The sequence below is a fragment of the Vulpes vulpes genome, chromosome 16 (assembly GCF_048418805.1).
Source record: "Vulpes vulpes isolate BD-2025 chromosome 16, VulVul3, whole genome shotgun sequence".
Classification (NCBI taxonomy): domain Eukaryota; kingdom Metazoa; phylum Chordata; class Mammalia; order Carnivora; family Canidae; genus Vulpes; species Vulpes vulpes.
The window spans coordinates 90,575,032-90,598,573 of record NC_132795.1 but is presented as its reverse complement, the minus strand read 5'-3'; the positions used below and the strand labels follow the sequence as shown (position 1 = coordinate 90,598,573).

The window sequence follows — 23,542 nt, the reverse complement described above, 5'->3', positions numbered from 1 at the left end:
TACATGACCCCAAGAAAAGAGGATTGATCAGATGCTTGTGGAAGAAAAAAAAAAAAACAAGTAGGATGATGGAACCAAAATACAATTTTGTTTTCACAGTAATTACTTTGTATTAGTATTACTGGCATGCATGTGTGTGTTCAATTGACCCGACCACAATGTTAAGCAGGTACACACAGAGTTTGATTTACACAATATGTACTCTTCTCTCGCAGTTCCAGTCTTTGATGGGCATGTTCATATAGCAGTTGCCCAATAAAATTTAGAAATAGTCCTCCAATTTCATGCTCTAGAATAGATTGAAAACTCCTTGATGGATAATATGTTTCCAGATGATATGAAGGGTTGCTATAAACCAATAAGATAAAGATAACTCAAAAGAAAAACAGGCAAAGGATATGGACCATTTCCCAGAAGAAGAAATAAAAGCAGCAAAGAAAAGATGCTCAACCTCGCTGACGACCGAGAAAATGCAAGGCAAAATAAAATATTGTTTTGGACTCATTATACTGGCAAAAGGTGTGTTAATATTGTGATACTTTCATATACCACTTGTGAAAGTATAAGTTGGTTGGGCTACTGTAGAGGGCTATTTGCCAATATCTCTTTGCATCCTGAGTTTGAGGGACTGGAACTGTGCTAGACTCAGTTCATACCAGCTTGCAGGAACTGATTGTACATCTCTCTTACAATTTCATGTTTACTAATGTCACATAATAGTTTGAAATCAGCCATGGCAGGGAGAACTTACACAATGGAAGTGGACAAATGCTACAACTCAGCCCTTATCTTACTTTTTAGAAGACTAGTTGCTAAACATTTATCACATTCTGCAGTATGTCTATTTACCAGTGTCTATAAACTAAAAAAGCATGTAACCTATGATACAGCAATTCTTGGTGGTTTTTTTTTAAGATTTTATTTATTTATCCATGAGGGACAGAGAGAGAGAAAGAGAGAGAGAGACAGAGAGAGAGAGAGAGAGGCAGAGACACAGGCAAAGGGAGAAGCAGGCTCCATGCAGGGAGCCCGATGTGGGACTCGATACTGGGTCTCCAGGATTAGCCTCTGGGCTGAAGGCAGGCACTAAACCGCTGAGCCACCCGGGCTGCCCCCTGGTGGGTTTTAAGTGGGCTCCATATGGAGCCCAATATAGGATTTGAACTCATGACCCTGAGATCAAGACCTGAGCTGAAATCAAGAGTTGGTCACTTAACCAATTGAGACATACCAGTGCCCCAGTAATTCCTGTTTTGTAAGTTATCTTTACACATGTATACAGAAAGGCATGTGCAAAGCTTTTCACCATAGCACTTGGGCTTCAAAGGCTGGAAGGTTCTGGTGAGACTTAACACAATTTTTTTTGGAATGTCCCAGTGCCCAAAGTCAATGCCTCCTTGACTTAGTCTCAAGGGGTTGGTAGGGGAGAGTGCTGGTGGCTGACTCTAGTAAAGCTCTATTCTGATCAGATAAGGGAAATTCAGATGAGACTTCTTTCAGCATCTTCAATAGCGAAGATGTTTCCACTCTGAAGTATTCTCTATACCAGTTTTGTAGGTTGGTGGTCTCTGCAGTACTCATTGTAAGCCTCAAGACGTGTTGTTGAGGGTAAAAGCAATTTGCAGGACATGAATAAATACAGTATGATTGCACTTTGTCACATAAATGTATAAAAACAGTACTGTAAATATGGGCATATAACGTAAGTAGGTAAAAATCATTAAAAAACTGGAAGGATTTACACTCAAAGTGACCACAGAGGTTACTGCTGGGGAAGGGTAGGAAACCAAGAGAGATGGTACTGGTCTTAGGGGACTTTAGCCTTAATTTATACGGATTAAATGCTTTTGGAGGATCCCCGGTTGGCTCAGTGGTTTAGCACTTGCCTTCAGCAGAGCATGATCCTGGAGTCCCACATCAGACTCCCTGCATGGAGACTGCTTCTCCCTCTGCCTGTGTCTCTGCCTCTCTCTCTCTCTGTCTCTCATGAATAAATAAATAAAATCTTAAAAAAAAAAAAAAGGATTAAATGCTTTTCAAGGTCAATGTATCCATGTGTTGTTTGCATAAAGTTAAAACTAAAACAAAACAACAGTCCATAAGCTGCCAACCAAGTCCAAGATAGGGTTCTGAGCTCCTAGAATGGGAGGCATGCTCTTACTCTGGGAATTCAATTTCTCCTTAGTGGCTCAGGCCTCTTGGGCAGCCCTACACTTCTCCCCTCAGGGCATTCTGATTACATTGTGGGATATCAGGTCTGATTAAGACCCCTAATGGCCTCTGAAAAGCACTGAGAAGATTGTGATTCTCCTTTCCGCATTTATAATTCAAAATAAAAATACTATGAAAATAAAGAAATCCTATAGAGTACTGATTTTTCCTATGACTACGGTGATGCTTTAGCTAGTTGAAAAATTTTGAATCTCTCAAAAAACTTTGGCTTACCTGGGAGCATGTGTTTAATTCTTGCTTGCAATAAAAGGGTGAGAAATGGAATAAATCACCAGCAATCTTCGGTCCTTCTCTAAGATAAGATTCAAAAAAAAAAAAGAAGGAAAGGAAGGACACATGTTTAATCACTATGTGTCTCCAGAAACCAGCTCCTTAACAAACCATGCGTGCAGTTTGATTGGTGAGACTTCCAGGTGCAAAACTAGGTGTGATATTTGATCTACCAAGAATGTGCCTGCTGTGATGCAGTGATGCACTACAACCACGTCCGTCCTGGGGCTCCCACAAGGCAACAGGGACTTGCTGGGTCTTGCCCCTCCAGCATCAGTTCCCAGCTGCTTGCCCATAGGGGCTGCAAGTTGATTCTCCAGGGATCAGATCCCTAGCAAAGAGATTTCTCCAGTTCTTCAGGGACCTTCAGAATCAAATTCCCTTCGCTTTTTATTCAACTGTTCCCTGTGTGTACAGGGAGAGGCAAGGGGACTATTTGTTAAAGTTTCACATTATTCTTCTCCATTTACTAAAATTACAGGCATAAGCCCTGATGAAGAGAACGATCAGCTTTTCCACCTGTCTGAGCAATTGGATGGAACTGGGTGGGTCTGATAGCTTTCACACTGAGATGCTCCTGGATCCAGATTATCTGGTTAGTTGGTTATTATTTACCTACTTATTGTTTACTATTTACTTTATGGATTTATTTACCTCCTGATACTGGGGGAAGAGATTTTTCTCTAAATTCTCTATAGGCCCTATTCAAAGTGGTGGTACACTAACTGGCAAGTGGCTATTTCTATAGTTCAATGGATCATACAGTAACATGTGAAGTGATTTGCTTTCTTTCAGCTCTGAGGGGATCTGAAGACAGGCTCCTTCTGGGTGTATGAGGTCCAAAGCCAGGTGGTCCTCTGTGCCCAGAGGGTTTGGCACCTTACCTTATCTATCCTCTGGCCTGGCCAACCAATCCAAGTCAGGCTGGGGCTCCAGGGAAGAACAAAATATTATGTGGCCCCTCTGCCTCCTTGTGCCATTCTTTGGCTGATGCTGGCTAACAGCAAATATAAACCCCTTTTGGCAAAGTTCACTTTTGTATTGACAACCTTCACTCCCTTTAAGTCTTCTACAACTGAACTCTACTTTGAGGGACAGACCATATGGGGATTTTTTCAAGAACCCTCATTCCTTCCTGTAAACTGATTGGGGGACATGAACATGTGGGCTAACAGACAAAGGTTCTTTTATGTTGTAGGGGAGCAAAATTTGCAACCTCCAAAACATGTCTCTCTGGCCCGTGGATTATTTTAGGCTGATTATTTTTAAGAAACAGAAGACTCAGGAAGAACCTCTGACCTTCCCTCTGTCTAAAACAATTTAGATTGAGGACCTTCCTCTAGGAAGAGTTATCCCCCTCTATACCCACAGCATAAAATGAACTAGGGGTGGTGGTCGGGGAGGAACTTGGCAGTCTGTTTGTTAAAATTCCTGTGTCCTGTTTCTGTGCAGTGCTGCTGCAAGCATTTGTTTACCAAACGTATTTATTCTTTTTCATTTTTTACGAATTGTCTTCCTTCTCTTTGAGGTCCCAGCCCCTATGCCTTTCTCCTTCACTCTTGGTGCCATATACACTCCAATTGCCTGACTGCCAGTGAGCACCATATTCCTGTGGAGCCCCTGTATATAAGGAATTAAATTTTCTTTTCTCCTGTTAATCTGTCTCAAGTCTATTTAATTTTTAGACCAGCCAAAAGAATCTTGAAGGGTAAAGGAAAAATTTTCCTTCCAAGAATTTGGAGTAGTTCACAGGATGAACTTTAACTGCCTGGATATTGCTCACCCTAGGATAGCTGTATCTGGAAGATCCTGGGGTTTCTGACAAAAAGCTGGCAAATATAAGAATTCTCACTACCTCAGGTGCCCGGGTCTCTGCCTGCAGGGTCTAATGAAAGTGAGAGTGGTGGAAGACATTTTCTTCACCTAAATTTAGATTGGCAGGAAAAAATATGTGTGAAACTAATTCATTCGGTATAGCAACTTTGGTAAAAATATGTTATGAGTACTTTTGTTTTCAACCGTTCCTTTCTCTCCCAGAGATGGTGGTTGTTTTTTGCCTCTGTCTTTTGTGTCATTTGTCACAAGGTATGGAAAACCAGAGGTCTGAATAGGCTTTCCTCTCACCTTGTCCTAAGTCTTGAAAGCTTGGGTTTATAACCAATGAGGCTGTTCTTTCTGGACTCTGCCATCTGGAGGATGCACATACCAGCATGCATCTGGCAAGCAGCCCAATAGGCTGTGGCTCCAACAGTCAGCATTCTTTTTGTCCAACTGTACCAGTTCTCAGAGGAATTTGTCATAAGGGATTCTGGTCCCTAAGGGATCTTTGTCCTCTCAACCTTCCTTGTCACTAATTTGGCCAGAAAAAAATGTGGGTTGCACCCCATTTGTGGCTAGATCTTTCTTAGGCTAAGTTTGGGAGTGAACTTTCTGAATCTTGTGAAGGTTGGATTTTTGCACTCTCCTTTGGGGATGCCTCTTTGGTCCATGGTTAAGCCATAAAAAGGCATATCAGTTTACATCACTATTGAGCCTAATATAAGATCCTACTTGTTGGGACGCCTGGATGGTTCAGCAGTTGAGCATCTGCCTTTGGCTCAGGGTGTGATCCCTGGTCCTGTGATCAAGTCCCATATCGGGCTCCCTGTGAGGAGCCTGCTTTTCCCTTTGCCTATGTCTCTGCCTCTCTCATGAACAAATAAATAAATAAATAAAATATTTTTTAAAAAAGATCCTACTTGTCAATGGCCAGATGATGAATCCTTTAAACTGGCTATATATAAAAGAAAAAATTTCTTTTTAGAGAGTTCTCGTGTCTTAATGGTAAAACAGCTAGCCTTGGGGAGATCAAGGAACAGAAATTAGACTTAGAACAAAAATCAAAGTCTACTCAGACCCCTTCCTATTTGCCTTCAGGCATTTGCAGATATAGTAAAACAAAAACAAAAACAAAAAAACAACCACAACAAATTAGGACATTGGAAATATAATTGTCCTGCATGTAAGAAGAAAAGGAAAAAAAAAAAAAGGAGCAACCGTCCTTATCTTACAAATCTCTTGCAAAACTAAAAAAATGCAACCTTAGAGGCAATCAAAAGTCCATCTATTCCTTTTTTTTTTTTTTTTAACCAATCTTGAAACCTCCCCTATTTATCTCAAATAACTCTCAAATTGGCCTTAGAAAACCAAAGTCCTTCTTGGAGAAACTTGCATTCTTTCTCTGTCCCTTGAAGATATAAATCTTACCATGTCTTTGAAATATAAACACCCCAGGAGGTATTTAAAACAACACCCACGCTTGCCTAAGACTAAAGAAAAAAGAAAAGAAAACAAAATGAGGCTTTTTAAAAACACAAACTGCAAAAAGAGCTAAAACTCTAGACCACAGCCTCTTCACGATTACTTTCAGGACAAATGCAAATCTTAAGTCTTCTCCAGATATAGTAAGAAACCTTAGGACACCTGGGAGGTAAACTTAAATTATTCTAACTGTTACTTATAACATAGTGAGTTTTTTATTGTTTTAAAAAAGAAGCTATAAGATCTCTTTATTTGTCGATATGTATGCTATTTCTCTATGTTGTAGATATGGTATTTCCTACCTCCAATGGTATTGCCAAAATAATTTGAAAAAGAGTTCATTTAATTAGTTTAAAGAAAAGGACTTATATAACTTTAGGATTCATAAAAATTCTCAAAAATAAAATAGAAACTTAATGCAAATGAATTTTATGTTCACATGATATGGGAAAATATTCAGTATTAAAACTAATTTAAAGTTGCTGGTTGGATTAAAATAGACATGTCGTAGACTTATCAAGATTGAATTAATGCAGACACACAACTTTTTGTTCTGTGTTTTTAAATCGAGTAAGTTCGTGTTATCTCTAACTTACAATGGTGGCTGATTTTGTCTAATGTCTCATGAAATCTTCATAGGTATTCTAAACATAATTGTTGAGAGCAAATGATTTAGATTGATGTAAATGAAATAAGAGTTCTTCAGTGAACTTTTTAGCAAAAATTATGTTTTATGGGGCGCCTGACTGGCTGTCAGGACAGCATGCAATGCTACTTTGTCACTATTGGTTAAGTGGATAATTAGGTAATGTTTCACAGTGATCTCTGATCCTATTTGACCAAGTTGTTTTAAAGTCTTTTTGACATTTTGACAAACTATCCAAAATTTAAACCCAAAATGAAGTTGTTTTTTTTTTTTTTTAAGATTTTATTTATTTATTCATGAGAAACACAGAGACATAGGCAGAAGGAGAAGCAGGCTCCCTGTAGGGAGCCTGATGCCAGGCTCCATCCCAGGACCCTAGGACCACTACCAGAGACAAAGCAGATGCTCAACCACTGAGCCACCCAAGTGTCCCAATGAAATGGTTTTAACATCAAAATAACTTTAGAATTTTTCAGAGCGTTCCTGAAAAATTGCAAGATTTTTCTCTCCCTTGTAAAATATACTAAACTAGGCTTATCTGATATATTAAAGTACATGAGAAACATTGTCAAATAAATGGTGATAAATCTTTTCAGATTATATGGGTAAATATTATTAATTTAAGTGTTCTACAAATTATATAAAATTCCAAAAAATTCTGATAAATCCTGGCATGTCATCAGTCTAAATCCCAGTTATTTTTTTTTATTTTTTTATTTTTAAAAAAATTTTTTAAAGATTTTATTTATCCATTCATGAGAGACACAGAGAGAGAGAGAGAGAGAGAGGGGCAGAGACACGAGACACGGGCAGAGGGAGAAGCAGGCTCCATGCAGGGAGCCCAACGTGGGACTCGATCCTGGGTCTCCAGGATCAGGCCCTGGGCTGAAGGCGGCGCTAAACCGCTGAGCGACCCGGGCTGCCCATTAATCCCAGTTATTATTTTAAAATGTTGTACGTCACAAGAAATAACCAAATTTCTTTGTCAATTTCATTGTACTGAACTCTAATCAGACCTTTAACTAGGCCATTTTATTTATTTATATATTTATTTTTAAAGATTTTATTTATTCATGAGAGACATTGGCAGAGGGAAAAGCAGGTTCCCTGCAAGGGAGCTTGATGTGGGACTCAATCCCAGGACCCCAGGATCATGACCTTAACTACTGAGCCACCCAGGTGCTTCACACAGGCCATTTTAAAGTCTTGTCATTTACAGAGTTATTCTTTTGCTCCAATGCTTTTACAAAAGTATTCCTGCAAAAATGCTTCTATTAGATTTCTGATAACTTTAGGATCATAAATCTGAACTTGATAAAAATTTCCAGAAATAGTAGAGAAACAAGAACTTGTTGAGAACAAAATGAATTACATGGGACTGAATAAACTGAGGAAAATGAATTTTTATCAATTTCCATTTGTAATAGTACTGGTTCTTTCATTTTTAGTTTTCCACATAAAAGGAAGCATATCCTCTTAATCTAACTATATCTTATAGCAACTTATTAAACTATACCTTTGCAAAGTAGAATTGAAACATTTATCTGTTTCTCCCTATTGTATCCCTCTAGAATTCAAAAACTCTTAATGAATATTCTTACTCCTATGGCAACAAATTTATTTGCATAAGTTCAATAAGAATGTTCTGGGCAGCCCAGGTGGCTCAGCAGCTTAGTGCCGCCTTCAGCCCAGGGCCTGATCCTGGAGACCTGGGGATGGAGTCCCATGTCAGGCTCCCTGCATGGAGCCTGCTTCTCCCTTTGCCTCCCCCCCCTCCCCGGCCCCCATTAATAAATAAATAGAATCTTAAGAAAAAAAAAAAAAGAATCTGTTCTCCTTGTAAAGACACAACTGGAAACATTCGTTATATTACTAAGGCTTTGACTGGAATGTCATATTTGAGAGATATACATAGATTCATATATGACCAGATGGCTTTAAGAAACTAAGGTTACTTTATGGAGTCAATAAAACCCCTTGGAAATATCAGCCTGATGCCTTGCTTACTGTGTTCCCAGCAGCCTTACTAGGTGAGTAAAAAAGGTTACTTCCTGGCAGGTGCAGGAACTCAGGATATTTTGGGGACCTTAAGTATAGGTAAAGTAACCTCAAGCTATTGCAGGCAAAGTCTAATGACAAGTATTTGGCAGCTAAAAGTTTAATCTGGAGATTCCTTATGAAAGGTTCCAGCAAAGTAGATTTAAAAGAACCTACACTATCAATTGCACTTATGCAGAAATAATCAGGCCAAGTTATTGAAACAAGGCTTAGTTTGCAAACAAATTAGTCTTAATTTGGCTATCTTTGGTAGAAATGAGGGTGACTGTTAAGAGAAAAAACTGTAAAAAAAAAAAAAAGAGAAAAAACTGTTTCAATGGCACATCGTTGTGGATATTAGATTCATATAAAGTGATAAAGTGGATTAAATCCCAAATTCTTTGTTTCTTCTAATGTCTCAAACCTCCAAAATAACTTACAATTTTTCTCCTGCCCTTTTGACTTGGAATCATTGAAAACTCAGTGTCCTTTTTTTCCCTGAAGCCCTATAAACTGAGTATGAATGCCCTGATAAACTTGGAGAAATCACTACAACAGCTCATGTATGCATAACACTTGTGCCAATTGCTGTGTGGCCACTCAGAATGATCATCAGGGACATTCAAACTGTAATCCAGCAAAATCTATCAGATTGCCACTGCCTGCCTTCACTCTACCTAAAGATAACCTAAACTGGACATTTAAACATCTTTTAAATCGGCCGCTATCAGAACTCAGAAATTGGTTTATAATTTGTTCAATCGTTACCCATTGTTTTTCTTTTACTTCCTTAGAAATGCCCCTTGTTTAATACCTGATTACTTGAACGACAGGCTTACCTTGGAAGTGTACCTGCATCACAGCCTGCTGAAACGAGTTTAACTGAACTAACCGATTCTCAGGACTAAAAGACCAACTCAGTTAAAACGAAACAATCTACCAAACTTAACTTGCGGATGTGAACTTCCTGGAGAAGTTTCAAAGGCAGTACTGTAGGGAAGGAAAATGTCTCTTTGGCATGTGGATTTAGGCTGACTATTTTTAAGAAACAGAAAGCTTAGGAAGAACCTTTGACCTTCCTCTAACTGCCTAAAACAATTTGGATAGAGGACCTCCTCCGTAAGGGAAAAACCACAGCATAATATAAACTGTGGACCCATATAAATATGGGTGGTGGACAGGGAAGAACTTGGTAAAGTCTGTTAAAATTCTTGTGTCCCACAAGAAATTCTGTACGGCCCAGCAAACATTTGTTTACCAAAGATGTTTACTCTTTTTCATCTTCCTGTGAATTGTCTTCCTTCCCCTTAGTGTCCCAGACCCCTATCCCATTCTTCTTAGTTCAGAAAGAAAAATACAAGCCTCATATCTGACTACCTGTGGGCCTCATACCCCCATACATACATACGTAATTAAATTTGATTTTTCTCCTGTTAATATCTCATGTCAAATTTAATTTTTAGCCTAACCAAAAGAATCTTCAATAGTGGAGGAAAATTTTTCCTCCCCAGCAAGTCTCCTCAATTTCCCTTCCTTTTTAAGACTGTAGGCCCCAGGGGTTCTCTTCATAAAGAAAGTAAGCAACCCTTGAAAGAACAACAGACCTCACCTCCCCAGTCAAGTCAGAACGGGTCCACAGCTCTGCTAGGGATGCTACAGAAATTGCTTCTGGCCTCAACTCCCCAAGGAGGGAGTAAGCTTTGGGATTTGTTCACTTGCACAGTTCCCATGTCTGTTGGCAGTCGTAGGTTCTCTTACTCTGGCTATGTTTAGCTTTGTTTGTTTTCCATGGGAACACAACTGCATTCATCTCCCTTTTCTCAGCTCTCCATTTATAACAGCTAATCACCAAGAACCCGAGCCCTAGATGATAAGCCAGGTATGATCCAGGCTTGTAAACATCCACCAAGAAAAAAGAAAGACCCTTTCTATGAAGGGGTGTGACCTCACACATTTCTGGTGTTTCCTTTCCACCTCCAGATCCAGAGAGACATACTCCCTTTCCTTCACAATTCTGTATGGATGATTTATCCACTGACATATGCGGAGAGTTAAAGTCCCCTACTATCATTGCATTACTGTCAATTTCTCCCCTTTTGTCTGTTAATATTTGCTTTGTATGTTTACGTGCTCTTACATTGGGTGCAGAAATATTTACAAGAATTTTATCTTCTTGATGGATTGAGCCCTTTACATTATGTAATGCCCTTCCTTATCTTGTTATAATCTTTAAGTCTATTTGTCTGATAGAAGTATTGCTACCTCAGCTTTCATTTCCATTTGCATGGAATATCCTTTTTATCCCTTCACTTTTACCCTTTGTGTGTCTTTATCTTTTTTTTAAGGTTTTATTTATTCATGAGAGACACAGAGACAGAGAGAGGCAGAGACACAGGCAGAGGGAGAAGCAGGCTCTATGCAGGGAGCCTGATGTGGGACTCAACCCCAGGACTCCAGGATCACACCCTGGGCCAAAGGCAGGCACTAAACTGCTAAGCCATCCAGGGATCCCCCTTTGTGTGTCTTTAGATCTTAAGTGCGTCTCTTATAGGCACCATATAGATGGATCTTTTATTTTTTCTATTCAGCCACCCTTTATTTTTCAACTTAAGCATTTAGTCCATTTCCACTTAAACTAATTATTGATAGGTATGTATTTATTGTCATTTTGTTAGTTGTTTTCTTTTTTGTAGTTCCTCTCTGTTCCTTTCATCTTCTCTTGCACACTTCCCTTGTTATTTAATCACTTTATTTTGAATACTATGTTTGGATTCCTTTCTCTTTATTTTTTGTGTAGCTATTGTAGGTTTTTGCTTTTGACTACCATGAAGTTCACAAAAAAAATTTTGTATATATCACAGTCTATTTTAAGTTGGTGGTCACCTAAATTCAAATCCATTGTAAAAGTACTACATTTTATCTCATTTTATGTTTTTGACATCATACTTTAAGACTTTTCATTTTGTGTATCCCTTAACTAATTATTAGATATAGTTGGTTACATACTGTGGTGGTTAGTAGTAACAAACTGTTTTAGCTTTTGCTTATCTCAGATAAATATGGGTGTATCTTTTCTTCAATAGGAATGATAACCTTGCCAGATAGAGTATTCTTGGTTCTAAGTTTTTTTCTTCTCAGTACTTTGAATGTATTGTGCCATTCCCTCTGGTTGCAAAGTTTCTGCTAAAAAATCAGCTTCTAGTCTTATGGACATTCCCTTATATGTAACTAATTGCTTTTTCCATTACTGTTTTTAAGGGAAGATTCCTTTTTACTTTTTAATTTTAATTATGATGTATTTTGGTGTGGATCTCTTTGGGTTCATGTTGCTTGCAACTCTCTGTCTCTTAAACCTGGATGTGTTTCCTTTGCCAGGTCAGAAAGGTTTTCAGCTATTATTTCTCCTCCAAGTAAGTTTTCTGCCTGCTTCTCTTCTGAGACCCCTATAATTCAAATGTTAGTATGCTTGATGTTATTCCAGAATTCCCTTAAACTTATCCTCATTTTTAAAAATTCTTGTTTCTTTTTATCATTCAGTTTGGGGGATTTCCATTACCCAGTCTTCCAGATCACTGATCCATTCTTCTATATCATCTAATCTCCTGCTTATTGCCTGTAGTGTACTTTTTGCTTCTACTCTTTCAGCTGTGATCAATGCCTTCTAAAATGATGCTTTGAAACTATAATTAATATTTTTGTGTGCATACAAAGTATCTGTAAGGAAACACAAAATTGTTAGGAACAACTACTTCTAGGGATAGAGATTTTTTTATTTTTATTTTTTTTAAAATTTTTATTTTTGGGGCACCCTGGGTGGCTCAGCGGTTTAGCGCCGCCTTTGGCCCACAGCATGATCCTGGAGACCTGGGATCAAGTCCCATGTCAGGCTCCCTTCATGAAGCCTGCTGCTCCCTCTGCCTGTGTCTCTGCCTCCCTCTCTCTCTCTCTGTGTCTCTCATGAATAAATAAGTAAAATATTTTTTTAAAAATAAAGATTTTTATTTTTAAGTAATCTCTACACCCAATGTGGGGCTCAAACTTACAACCCTGAGACCAAGAGTTGCATGCTCTACTGACTGAGCCAACCAGGAACCCCAGGAGAGTCTTATTAAAAAGTAGAAAACAAGGGAGAATAATGTTTTGCTCCATACAATTTTGTACTCATTTAAAAATTAAATTATGAAAAAATAAATAAAAATAAAAATTGTAAGTAATTTTTTAATGAGTATGTCTTATGCATTTTGGTGGGGGGGGGGGGAGAGCAGGGAAGGGGCAGAGGGAGAGGGAGAGAGAACCCTAAGCAGACTCCATGCCCAGCAAGGAACCTGACACAGGGCTTGATCTTACAACCCTGAGAGTCAGATACTTAACTGACTGAGCTACCCACGTGCCCCTAATGAGCCTGTTTACTTTTATATTAAAATGATAAAAACTTTTTTTTTAATCTCTGTTTTATGGACCATGATAGATTATGATGAGAAAACCTTAATAATGAGCAAGTAGCTGCTACAGAATTCACTACAGACATTGTTACAATGAAGAAATGGCCAAGAGTTGTGTTATATTTAGCAAGCTTGGATCATGGTTATACGGGTAGGATAAAGATAGTCTGCTGCCTACCTAGGTACTGAGGACAGCCAAGAAACCCAGGTGCACATCAAGACTCATCTTGCACATTGCATCCAAAAATGAGTAGCATTGAGTAGACAGTAAGCCCAAGGTCATCAGAAACATCATTAGGCTCTACAAAGAGCCTCGGCAGCCTCAGCACACGGACAAGTCTAACATGGATGCAGCTTGCAAATGACATAGGATCTCACACCCCCTATGTCATATCTGCATACAAAAGCCATCACTGTAGGAACTGTCATTATCTTAATGAGCAAGGACATAGCTATTTTTTTCAAGCACATATTATTCTTCTGGGGGGTTTGACAGAATAGGGAAATGAAAGATACCACCCTGAGGTCTCTTCCTGACCATGGCCTTGTGTAAGTCCTCTGTCCATCTGTCCAGATATTTCCCCCCTTTTAAAGATGGCAAAATAGGGGATCCCTGGGTGGCGCAGCGGTTTGGCGCCTGCCTTTGGCCCGGGGTGCGATCCTGGAGACCCGGGATCGAATCCCACATCGGGCTCCCGGTGCATGGAGCCTGCTTCTCCCTCTGCCTGTGTCTCTGCCTCTCTCTCTCTCTCTGTGACTATCATAAAGAAGAAAAAAAAAAAGAAAAAAAAAAGAAAAAAAAAGATGGCAAAATAGCTTCTACCAGAAGTTACCTAGTCATTTTGAGACCAGTGCCAAATCTTAGCCATGATTCTAAAAACAGTCATAATTTATGAATCATAAAATGCCCAAATATATTTTTATTTATTTAATGTAAAAACAGTATAGTAACAGTATTAAGGATTTTAAGTATTTTCATTTTTCAGCCTAAATTTTTTTTAACTTAACAGTTTAATCTCTTATTGCACTTGTGCAATCCATATATCCCCCCTTTCCATTTCTCCCTGTCTGCCTCCTGTGAATAAACAAACCCTGAAACAGAGAACTAGCCAAGGGGTACCTGGCTGGCTCAGCCAGTAAAGCATGCAACTCTTGATCTCAGGTCATGAGTTCAAACCCCACATTGGGCATGGAGCCTACTTAAAAAAAAAAAAGAAAACTAGCCAAGAGTAGGTGCGTAAAAGAGAAATAAAAAGACTAATTACAGTCCTTAGTGAGTAAATGATATAAATACTTATACTTTGGTACGTGCTCACATATAGGTTTAGTATTTTATTCTGGCAATAAATGTACTGAACTTTTTTTTTTCAAGATTTTAATTGGGGATCCCTGGGTGGCTCAGAGGTTTAGTGCCTGCCTTTGGCCCAGGGTGCGATCCTGGAGTCCCGCGTTGGGCTCCTGGCATGGAGCCTGCTTCTCCCTCCTCCTGTGTCTCTGCCTCTCTCTCTCTCTTTCTGTGTCTATCATAAATAAATAAATAAATAAATAAATCTTAAAAAAAAAAATAAAGATTTTAATTATTTATTCATGAGAGACACAAAAAGAGAGGCAGAGACATAGACAGAGGGAGAAGCAGGCTCCATGCATGGGGAGCCCAATGTGGGACTCAATCCTGGAACTCCAGGATCATGCCCTGAGCCAAAGGCAGACACCCAACCGCTGAGCCAGCCAGGCATCCCTAAATGTACTAAACTTATAAGATATGCCAGTTGGCACCATTTATCTGACATGACAGCAAGCAGGCCTAGACAGGTTCCTGTATAACAAAGGTTACTTCAGTGTTACATTCAGTCATGATGCTATGACAACCATGGCCATCCCCAAATAAGGGAGAATTGAGAACTGACTATACTCAGATAAAAATTGCTATTTCTCAAATTTTGAGGTAAAAAACTGTATACCTTGCAGCTAGAGGTAAGAGCAAACTACTTATGTTCTATTGGAGTTTTCCCTTTTGCTAACTAAATCACCATCTAAAATACTGAAAAATTTGGCTGGAAACTTGTGACACCTAAAATTATAAGGTGGCTATTGTCCTACTAAGACCCATCCCTTCCAGTATCCTGTTCTTTTAGGAAAATATCCATTCATTTTTGAGCTGCCTCTAGAAGGCTTCCTTCTATATCCTTTTCCCTTTACTGGTCTAGATTATTTATTGTGTACTTCAGAAAACATTATTTTCTAACATCTGCTTAACATTTAATTTCCTCAAATTTCTATTTATATTCTGTTTTCCAAATTTTCACTAAGGTCTAAAAAAAGAATTTCAGTAACTAGTAGCTTGATACCATGTCAGCTATTTAAGATTTCAGATAACTCAGTGTCATCTTTTGCTTTCACTGCCTTTTTACACTTGGGAGAGACTAAGTTAAATGAAATTTTTAAGTGCCATAGTTCTTTTTGAATCATTACTTAAAAAGACAAAAAAAAAAAAAAAAAAACAAAAACCAATAATCTGATTAAAATGGGCAGAGAACTAAACAGATATTTTTCCATAAAAGATATACAAATGGCCAAAAGATAAATGAGAAGATGCTCAGAATCATTGATCATCAGGAAATATAAATCAAAACCACAATGTTGGACACCTGGGTGGCTCAGTGGTTGAGCATCTGCCTTTGGCTCAGGGTGTGATCCTGGTCTCGGGATCGAGTCCCACATCGGGGACCCTGCGAGGAGCCTGCTTCTCCCTCTGCCTGTGTCTCTGCCCCTTTCTGTGTATCTCTCATGAATAAATAAATAAAATCACACACACACACACACACACACACACACACAAACAGGAATATTATTCAACCATAAAAGAGAATGAAATTTTGACATTTGCAGGAACATGGACAGATCTAGTGATTATAATGCAGTGAAATAAGTCAGACAGAGAGAAACAAATACCATATGATTTTACTCATATGTGGAATTTAAGAAACCAATGAACAAGGAAAAAAGACAGACATACTCTTGAAGATAGAGAACAAACTGGTGTTGCTAGAGGGGACGTGGGTGGACAGGTGAGTGAAATAAATAAAGGGGATAAAAAAAATAACACTAGAGGAAGAGAGGTTAAGTAAAGGAAAGGGGAGGCTATAATGGTAAAATTTAAGCCTTTGCTGATAAGCCAATAGAAACCAGAGCTTCCAAGAAAATCCAGGCCTGAGATTAAGGCCAAATCTTGTGCTTCTATCAACATGAAACTACTGAAGGCTGAAGCTTCTTTCTCACTCTATTCTAAAAGCAACTTTTGGCTTGCCTGGACTGTTCCTAAACAGACTGAAGTTAAAGTGCTCATTGCTCAAGTAAGGACAATTTCTACAAGGCCTAATTCAGGATAAAGCCTATTTTAATTTTGCCCCACATTTCTTGAACTTTAAATAAAGGTATTTTAACCTAGGATTACGGAGGTAGGAAATCTAGTGGCACCTGCTGGGACCCTTATGCCAGTTTTCACTTTCCCTGGTCTTTTCGCCATGCTTGCACTATTCCCAGGGAGAATTCCTGGTTTAAGTTAAGTGTCCCTCATAAAAATTTACAAAAACAAGTTAGTCCCCCAAGATTAAAAACAAACAAACAGATAATATCCACTTAGGCAAGAAAAGGAGTGATTTATTTTCATACTTTCTTAGATGTAATACAAACTGATATAATGTTTCTGGAGAACAATTTGGTAATGTTTATCAAAGTCTTAAAAACCATGTGTTTCATTTCCAGATAATTATTCAAGGAAATGCAACTCTTCACCTAATTCCATCCTTCTTTCCATTATCTCTGAAGGTTAGGCTGGTAAGTCATTTCATGGTCTTTAGTGTGGTCTGTAGTCTCACAATAGACTATAATAAACGTATATTCCTTTGGCAATCAGATACTTAAAAATCACCACTAAATATAACACATACACAAACACACCCTGCCTAATAAAAACACTTGTATCCCAAAGTGTTTAATGTTAAATGTGGGACCACCTTCAGCAACTAGTTTCTTTTACTCCTCCTCCTCCTCCTCCACCTCCTCCTCCTCCTCCTATTAAAAACTCAGTATACATTAACAGACTTTCCAATGACCGAGGGTTTGGGGGTATAATAAAAAGCCCATGTCCACATTTGTGGCTATTGATTTTATAGGAGGACCTAAACGGAGCTTTAAACCACAACAATGATTTCCTCTTCCTGTGGGCCTATGGATTGTTCTTTTAGGCTTTCACAGATTTCACTGGATATGTGAGTCAATAATAATGTGGTAGCTACAGTTCTTCCTTCCAATGACATCTGCAATCCCATTATATGATGGGATACTCTTTTCCTCCATTTTATAGCAGAAGACATTATCTAAATTCTCCTGGATCACATGACAGTAGCCCTGGAAACAGAAAGCAAGTTTTAATAGTTCTTTAGCCAAACCTCATGCCTTCTCTGAATCTAGTTACCATACTGTTTCAAGATGTTTTCTCAAGGGTCCACAGGGGCTACATTTAAGACCTTCTGGTCACTGTTTGCTAACTGCTGGGATGGTTTTAATCAGAGAGGAAGCCAGTATTTTCAGCTTGGGTGTTGGAAAAGTTCCTAAAATGTCTGCGAACTGATTTAAGAGGAAATGTTTAACAGAAGAGAACTTATTCCTGCCCTAGAATAAACTCATTAAAACTGACATATGGTATAACCACTGACCAAGGGAGCTACATTTTTTAACACATTACATCTGAAAGGCACCTGGGGTTTCTAAATGTTATCAGTACCACATGATAAAACCAGTTAAGCAAAGGCCATAGCCTCAATATACTGGTTGACAGCTTCCTCCTTTTAAAGTATTCTTGGTGTTTGGTATAACTTCTCCATGAGGACCTAGCTTTTACACTAGCTTTCTTTCTTTCTTTTAATTTGTATTTATTTATTAAGTAATCTCTATGCCCTCAATCCCAAGATCAAGAGTCACATGTTATACCAACTGACCCAGCCAGGTACCCCTTTATTAGTTTTCTTCAAAAGGTTTTATTTGATGACCCAAGTAAAATTTTCTGATGTAAAAGACCTCACATCAGCTCAGCAGACATTTTTCCTTTCATACAACTCTGACTTGAAGTAAGTATAAAGGGAGTCCCTTTGTGACAAGGACCGTTTAGTTCTAGGTTCCAGAAAAGCCCAACTTTCTCAGTAGTTCAGATCAAACCAGACCCCCCAGATTTAGTGAGAATGAATCCAAATGTCTGAATCAGTTCCAGGAGCAACACAGGTTTTACCAGGATCAGTAAACTTTTTGTAGGTTAGGCAGGCTTTCTAAGCCTCAGCTCAAGACACATGGCTTTTGGTCAGCCTTGTATTTGCATGGATAAAATGTTTTGTTCCCCCTTTTGTAATTCTTCCATGATTTATGGAATCCTGCTCCAGGAACCGACCATCATAGTAAGGGTTCCTGAAGTTGACTCCACCTAGTCCTACTGAATTCAAGTCTCTAGGGATATGGTCCTGGAAGCCTTTTTAAAATGCTTTTATAATGGGGAACCGGGCTGGCTTAGTCAGTGAAGCAGGTGACTCTTGATCTCAAGGTGCTTTTATGAGCACTCTGCCATGCTAAAGTTTTAGAACCTCTGCAAGTAGTACAACTGTAAGAATGAATGAAAGAGAAAGACAAAAGAAATCTCAGCAAGTGAGACAGATTTGAATTTGAGGATTTAATAAAATGGGGGAATAAGATTAAAAAAAAATCGCAGGTCACTGGGGAGGGATCATGAACACCTTTGCTTCAACAACTCCATCTTCAGCTAGGCTGGCTGCATCAGTGTGCTGATACTTTCTTCTACCTCTGAGAGCTTCTTTAGGAGTTGACTGACCTTGACTTCATCAAATTCCAAACACAGAAATTCTGATTCCTGGAAAACATAAAAGGGTGTTTTTATAAGAGACCTTCAAGATAGCCAAGGTTCTGGACCTGGCCTGACCCAGTTCCGAATATCCAGGGCCCCTTACCTAGCAAGCCTGACTCAGGTCTCAATACCTAAATGATGTATTAGCCAACAAAGCAAATCCACACATTTAGTTCCCTAAATAAAACTACTTCAATGAGGTGTTTCATAAATGGTAAAGAGGTACACAAATGTTGGGTGTTCTCATGATGAGGCACGTGAGAAGCTGTTTTTGTCTGTCTCCACATTTGATCCCAAAACAATTTTTAAAAAGATTTTATGTATTTATTCATGAGAGACACACAGAGAGGCAGAGACACAGGCAGAGGAAGAAGCAGGCTCCGTGAAGGGAGCCCGATGTGGGACTCAATCCTGGGACTCCAGCATCATGACTTAAGCCAAAGGCAGATGCTCCACTACTGAACCATCCAGGTGTCCCCCTATAACAATTTTTAAGCTAAGTACGTAAGTATTGCTATTATATAGATGATGACACGGAGGTACAGACAGGTTAACCTATATCACAAAATCAGAAAAAGGCAGAGTCAGACTGTAAACTCCCAGTTCTGGCTGACTCCAAAGTCCCTACTGTCTCCGTAGCACTCCACATAGTATAGCAATGGAAAGAGGACTGGGTCTGTGTTAGCTGGTAATTGAGCTCCCTTGGATTTAGCAGTTATATTAGAAATTGTGACCGGTTGTGACCAAGTTGCTTGGGAAATATCAACCAGATCACTGAAAGATAACCAACCAGATCTTGAAATAGCCTTAAACATTTCTGAGGCCCTTCCACTTGCTATAAGGCAACTCTCCTAGATTTCCATCAAACACATTCTCTTCAAATATTGTTAGGATCAGTCAGTCAATCCTAGACCAGGGAGAAATAAAAGAAAAAGGCCTTTGAAGTGTAGTGACAGAAATTTCTTGTACAATGAACGGATCCATGGTCCACACTGTGTCAAGGGACGAGGGCAAATTACATGTATCCAAGAGTGATTATTTTCAAGATTCTTTTTTTTTTTTTCAAGATTCTTAACAATAATCATGTATTTTAAAGCAGTAAGAATTCTCAGAGATCATATAATTCAACTACCTTGTTTTTTAGATATGACACTGAGGCCCCAGGCACAGTAGATGACATGCCTATTGTCCCTCTGTTGATGGCAGAGTCACCACCAGATCAGTGCCCTTTTTTCTACTTTTCCTCTCTAAATGCAAGGTATTTCCCATCCCTATTCCCAAAGTGGCAGGTAAGAGGAAGACCAACAAGCCAGCAAGTTACTCTGTCATTAGCTAGAAGAACTTTCAGGAGATTCTGGCAAAGTCTCTTTGCTGTTGCTAAGCTGCTGCGCTGAGTGTTTACTGCTGGCACCAAACGTACCCCAGGAGAAACAAGTGCAGAGGGAAAGGAAGGGCCTCTCAGATGAAAACCTTCCAAAGGAAGGAGAGGCTTTCCCTGACTACAGGGAACCCTTTCCTCAAATATGCATTTGGATAGGAAAGGGGTATACTATGTGAATGTAGAAACTTGCCAAGTTTTTTTTTTTCTTTTTTTTTTAAAGGAAGAAAGAAACTGCCAGGTTTTCACTTAGTTGAAAACAAAAACCAATTTAAAGAAAAGAAAGATGCTCCTTTTGTTGAGGAGCAGCAGGAGGGATCACTTCCTTTAAGAAAGAAGAGCAAATTTATGGCAAATTAGATAATTCAGTTAGCTAAATTAAGGTCTCAGATTTGAAAGCCTTTTATTCTTCATTCCGTTTTACTGAGATCTTTAGCCTAACTTTAAAACATTTTTTGAATATTTGGCCTTTGAAACAATGGTCTAGAGAAAGCAGTAATTACCAGTCTAACACATATATTTGGGAAACTGGCAGAAGATGATGTAACCCATGTTCTACTTCAGTGAAAGTCAGTAATAGTAATAAATCACCTGGTTTTCCATTTTATTTGGGAAAGGCTATCAAGGACTTTGATCACAGAGATAGGAATACCTGAGCAGAGTTTATTAATAAAAGCTGGGATCTTTTCTGACTAGGGGGCCATTACTTTGTTATAGATTTTAGTATTCAAATTATCTTTGCTTGGGATCCCTGGGTGGCGCAGTGGTTTAGCACCTGCCTTTGGCCCAGGGCGTGATCCTGGAGTCCTGGGATCAAGTCCCACATCGGGCTCCTGGCATGGAGCCTGCTTCTCCCTCTGCCTGTGTCTCTGCCTCTCTCTCTCTCTGTGTCTATCATGAATAAATAAATCTTTTAAAAGATTATCTTTGCTCAGACCTCTAAGTATCAGTGAAGCTGTTTATTTCTTATTCTTAAATATTTATTTATTTGAGACAGAAAGAGAGTGCAGGGGAGGAGGGGCGGAGGGAGAGAGTCTTAAGCAGACTCTGTGTGGGGAGTGTGGGGCTGGACGTGGGGCTCAATCTCGACCCTGAGTTCATGACCTGAGCTGAAAACTAAGAGTTGAATGCTTATTAACCAACTGCGCCACTCAGGTTACCCCTGAAGCTATTTATTTTTAAGGGAAATCAACTACTAGAGAGACTAGCAGGCTAGAAAAACAAGAGTCCAAAGATAATTTTTTTTTAAAGATTTTATTTATTTATTCGTGAGACACAGGCAGAGGGAGAAGCAGGCTCCATGCAGGGAGCCCAACATGGGACTCAATCCTAGGACTCCAGGATCATGCCCTGGCTGAAGGCAGACACTTAACCGCTGAGCCACCCAGGCGTCCCCAAAGTTAAATTTTCTATCTATTCCCAACCTTTACCCCTCCCCCCTGGACACAATGCACATTAACATGGTTCGAAAGACAGGGGCACGTGGGTGGCTCAGTTGGTTAAGCATCTGCCTTTCAGCTCAAGTCATGATCCCAGGACCTTTAAGTAGGCTCCACACTCAATGTGGGGCTCAAACTCACAACCTGGAGATTAAGAGTCACATGCTCTACTGACTGTGCCTGGCTATTTTATGTTGAATTTATTCTAAAAGGTTCCACTTAAGTATTTAATAAGTCATCAAGCCCCACATCAGTCTCCCTCCTCATCAGGGAGTCTGCCTTTCCCTCTCCTTCCTTCCCCCTCCTCCTGCTGTCTCTCTCACTCACTCTCTCAAATAAAATCTCTCAAAAAAAAAAATCAATAAAATCTTGGGGAAAAAAAAGTGTTAGAAAGACACATGTAACCATTTATGACCCTTGAAGAAACAGTTTATTTGAAACTATTTTATTTGAAACTATCTAGGTGAAGCTAGGTTTAGCTTTACCTAGATATGCTATCAAAATATTTTTATCAGGTATTCAAGAGCCTTTAAACTGGGGCTTTTTACACATGAGGCTTTGTTCAAATTTGGCTGAGGTACACTACAGAAAATACATCTAATGCACTTGATGCTTATCAAGCCAGAGGCAAAGTATAAGAACAATTTGAAACATCTGATTTTTTAAAAGGTTTTATTTAATTTTTAAAATATTTTATCTATTTATGAGAGAGAGAGAGAGAGAGAGGCAGAGAGAGAGAGGCAGAGACACGGGCAGAGGCAGAAGCAGGCTCCATGCAGGGAGCCCAATGTGGGACTCTATCCCAGGTCTCTGGGAACACACCCTGAGCCGAAGGCAGACGCTCAACCATTGAGCCACCCAGGCGCCCAAAGGTTTTATTTTTAAGTAATTTATACATCCCATGAACTTGAACTCATGACCCCCAGATCCAGAGTCTCAAGCTCTTCCAACTGAGCCAGCCAGGCACATTTGATTTTTTTTTTTCCCCCAAACTCATCCACTCGGGTCTGGGCCTAACTGGTCATAATAACAAGAAATAGTAAGATTAAATTCCTGGATTTAAGTATCCGAGTCAGGAGTTAGAACTTGCTGCTTTTTAGTAGAGTGTAGATAAAGCATGTGGTAGAATCAGACATTGCTAGCAGATGAATAAGCAAGCACATCATGGGATCCCTGGGTGGTTCAGCGGTTTGGCGCCTGCCTTTGGCCCAGGGCTTGATCCTGGGGTCCTGGGATGGAGTCCCGCGTCGGACTCCCTACATAGAGCTGCTTCTCCCTCTGCCTGTGTCTCTGCCTCCGCCTCTGTCTCTCTCTGTGTCTATCATAAATAAATAAATCTTAAAAAAAAAAAAAAAGCAAGCACATCATTATTTCTTAATAATGTAGTCTGTGATCACTTGGGAGTATAGCAGTGTATTAAACTCAGGGTTTATTTATTATTTATTTATTTATTTATTTATCTTTTTAAAAAAGATTTTATTCATTTATTCACGAGCGACACAGAGAGAGAGGCAGAGACACAGGCAGGGGGAGAAGCAGCCCCATGCAGGGAGCCCAACATGGGACTTGATCCTGGGACCCCAGGATCACTCCCTGAGCTAAAGGCAGATGCTCAACTGCTGAGCCACCCAGGCATCCCTAAACTCAGGATTTAAAAAACTATCCCAAATAACAGAACAAAGCAAAGGCAAAATACTCCAATACTCTCTCCAACTGCAAAAGCTAATCCTAAGAGATCTAAGAGGCCTCCAACTCCAAACCAACAGAAAAACCCAAGCTACCTATAATGACTTCAGAGAAAGATATCTCTCAGGTTCCTAAGAAACTCTTTTCCTAGGTAACCACTCTAATATTGTTCAGGAAACTCTTACTTGCCAATCTAGAACT

At 39.3% G+C, this 23,542-nt stretch overlaps 2 protein-coding genes across 2 annotated transcripts in view; both read right to left on the bottom strand.

The window, feature by feature from the left end:
• Positions 1–23,542, bottom strand: part of B3GNT2 (UDP-GlcNAc:betaGal beta-1,3-N-acetylglucosaminyltransferase 2) — a 244,507-nt gene that overhangs the window by 67,294 nt on the left and 153,671 nt on the right. The gene's annotated exons all lie outside the window — the stretch shown is intronic.
• The window catches only part of COMMD1 (copper metabolism domain containing 1), a 160,740-nt gene continuing 153,759 nt past the window's right edge, over positions 16,562–23,542 (bottom strand). Inside the window, exon 3 of the mRNA XM_025992706.2 lies at positions 16,562–18,844. Within this exon, the coding sequence (XP_025848491.1) occupies positions 18,737–18,844 (108 nt within the window). The 3' untranslated portion in view covers positions 16,562–18,736. The remainder of the gene's footprint in view (positions 18,845–23,542) is intronic.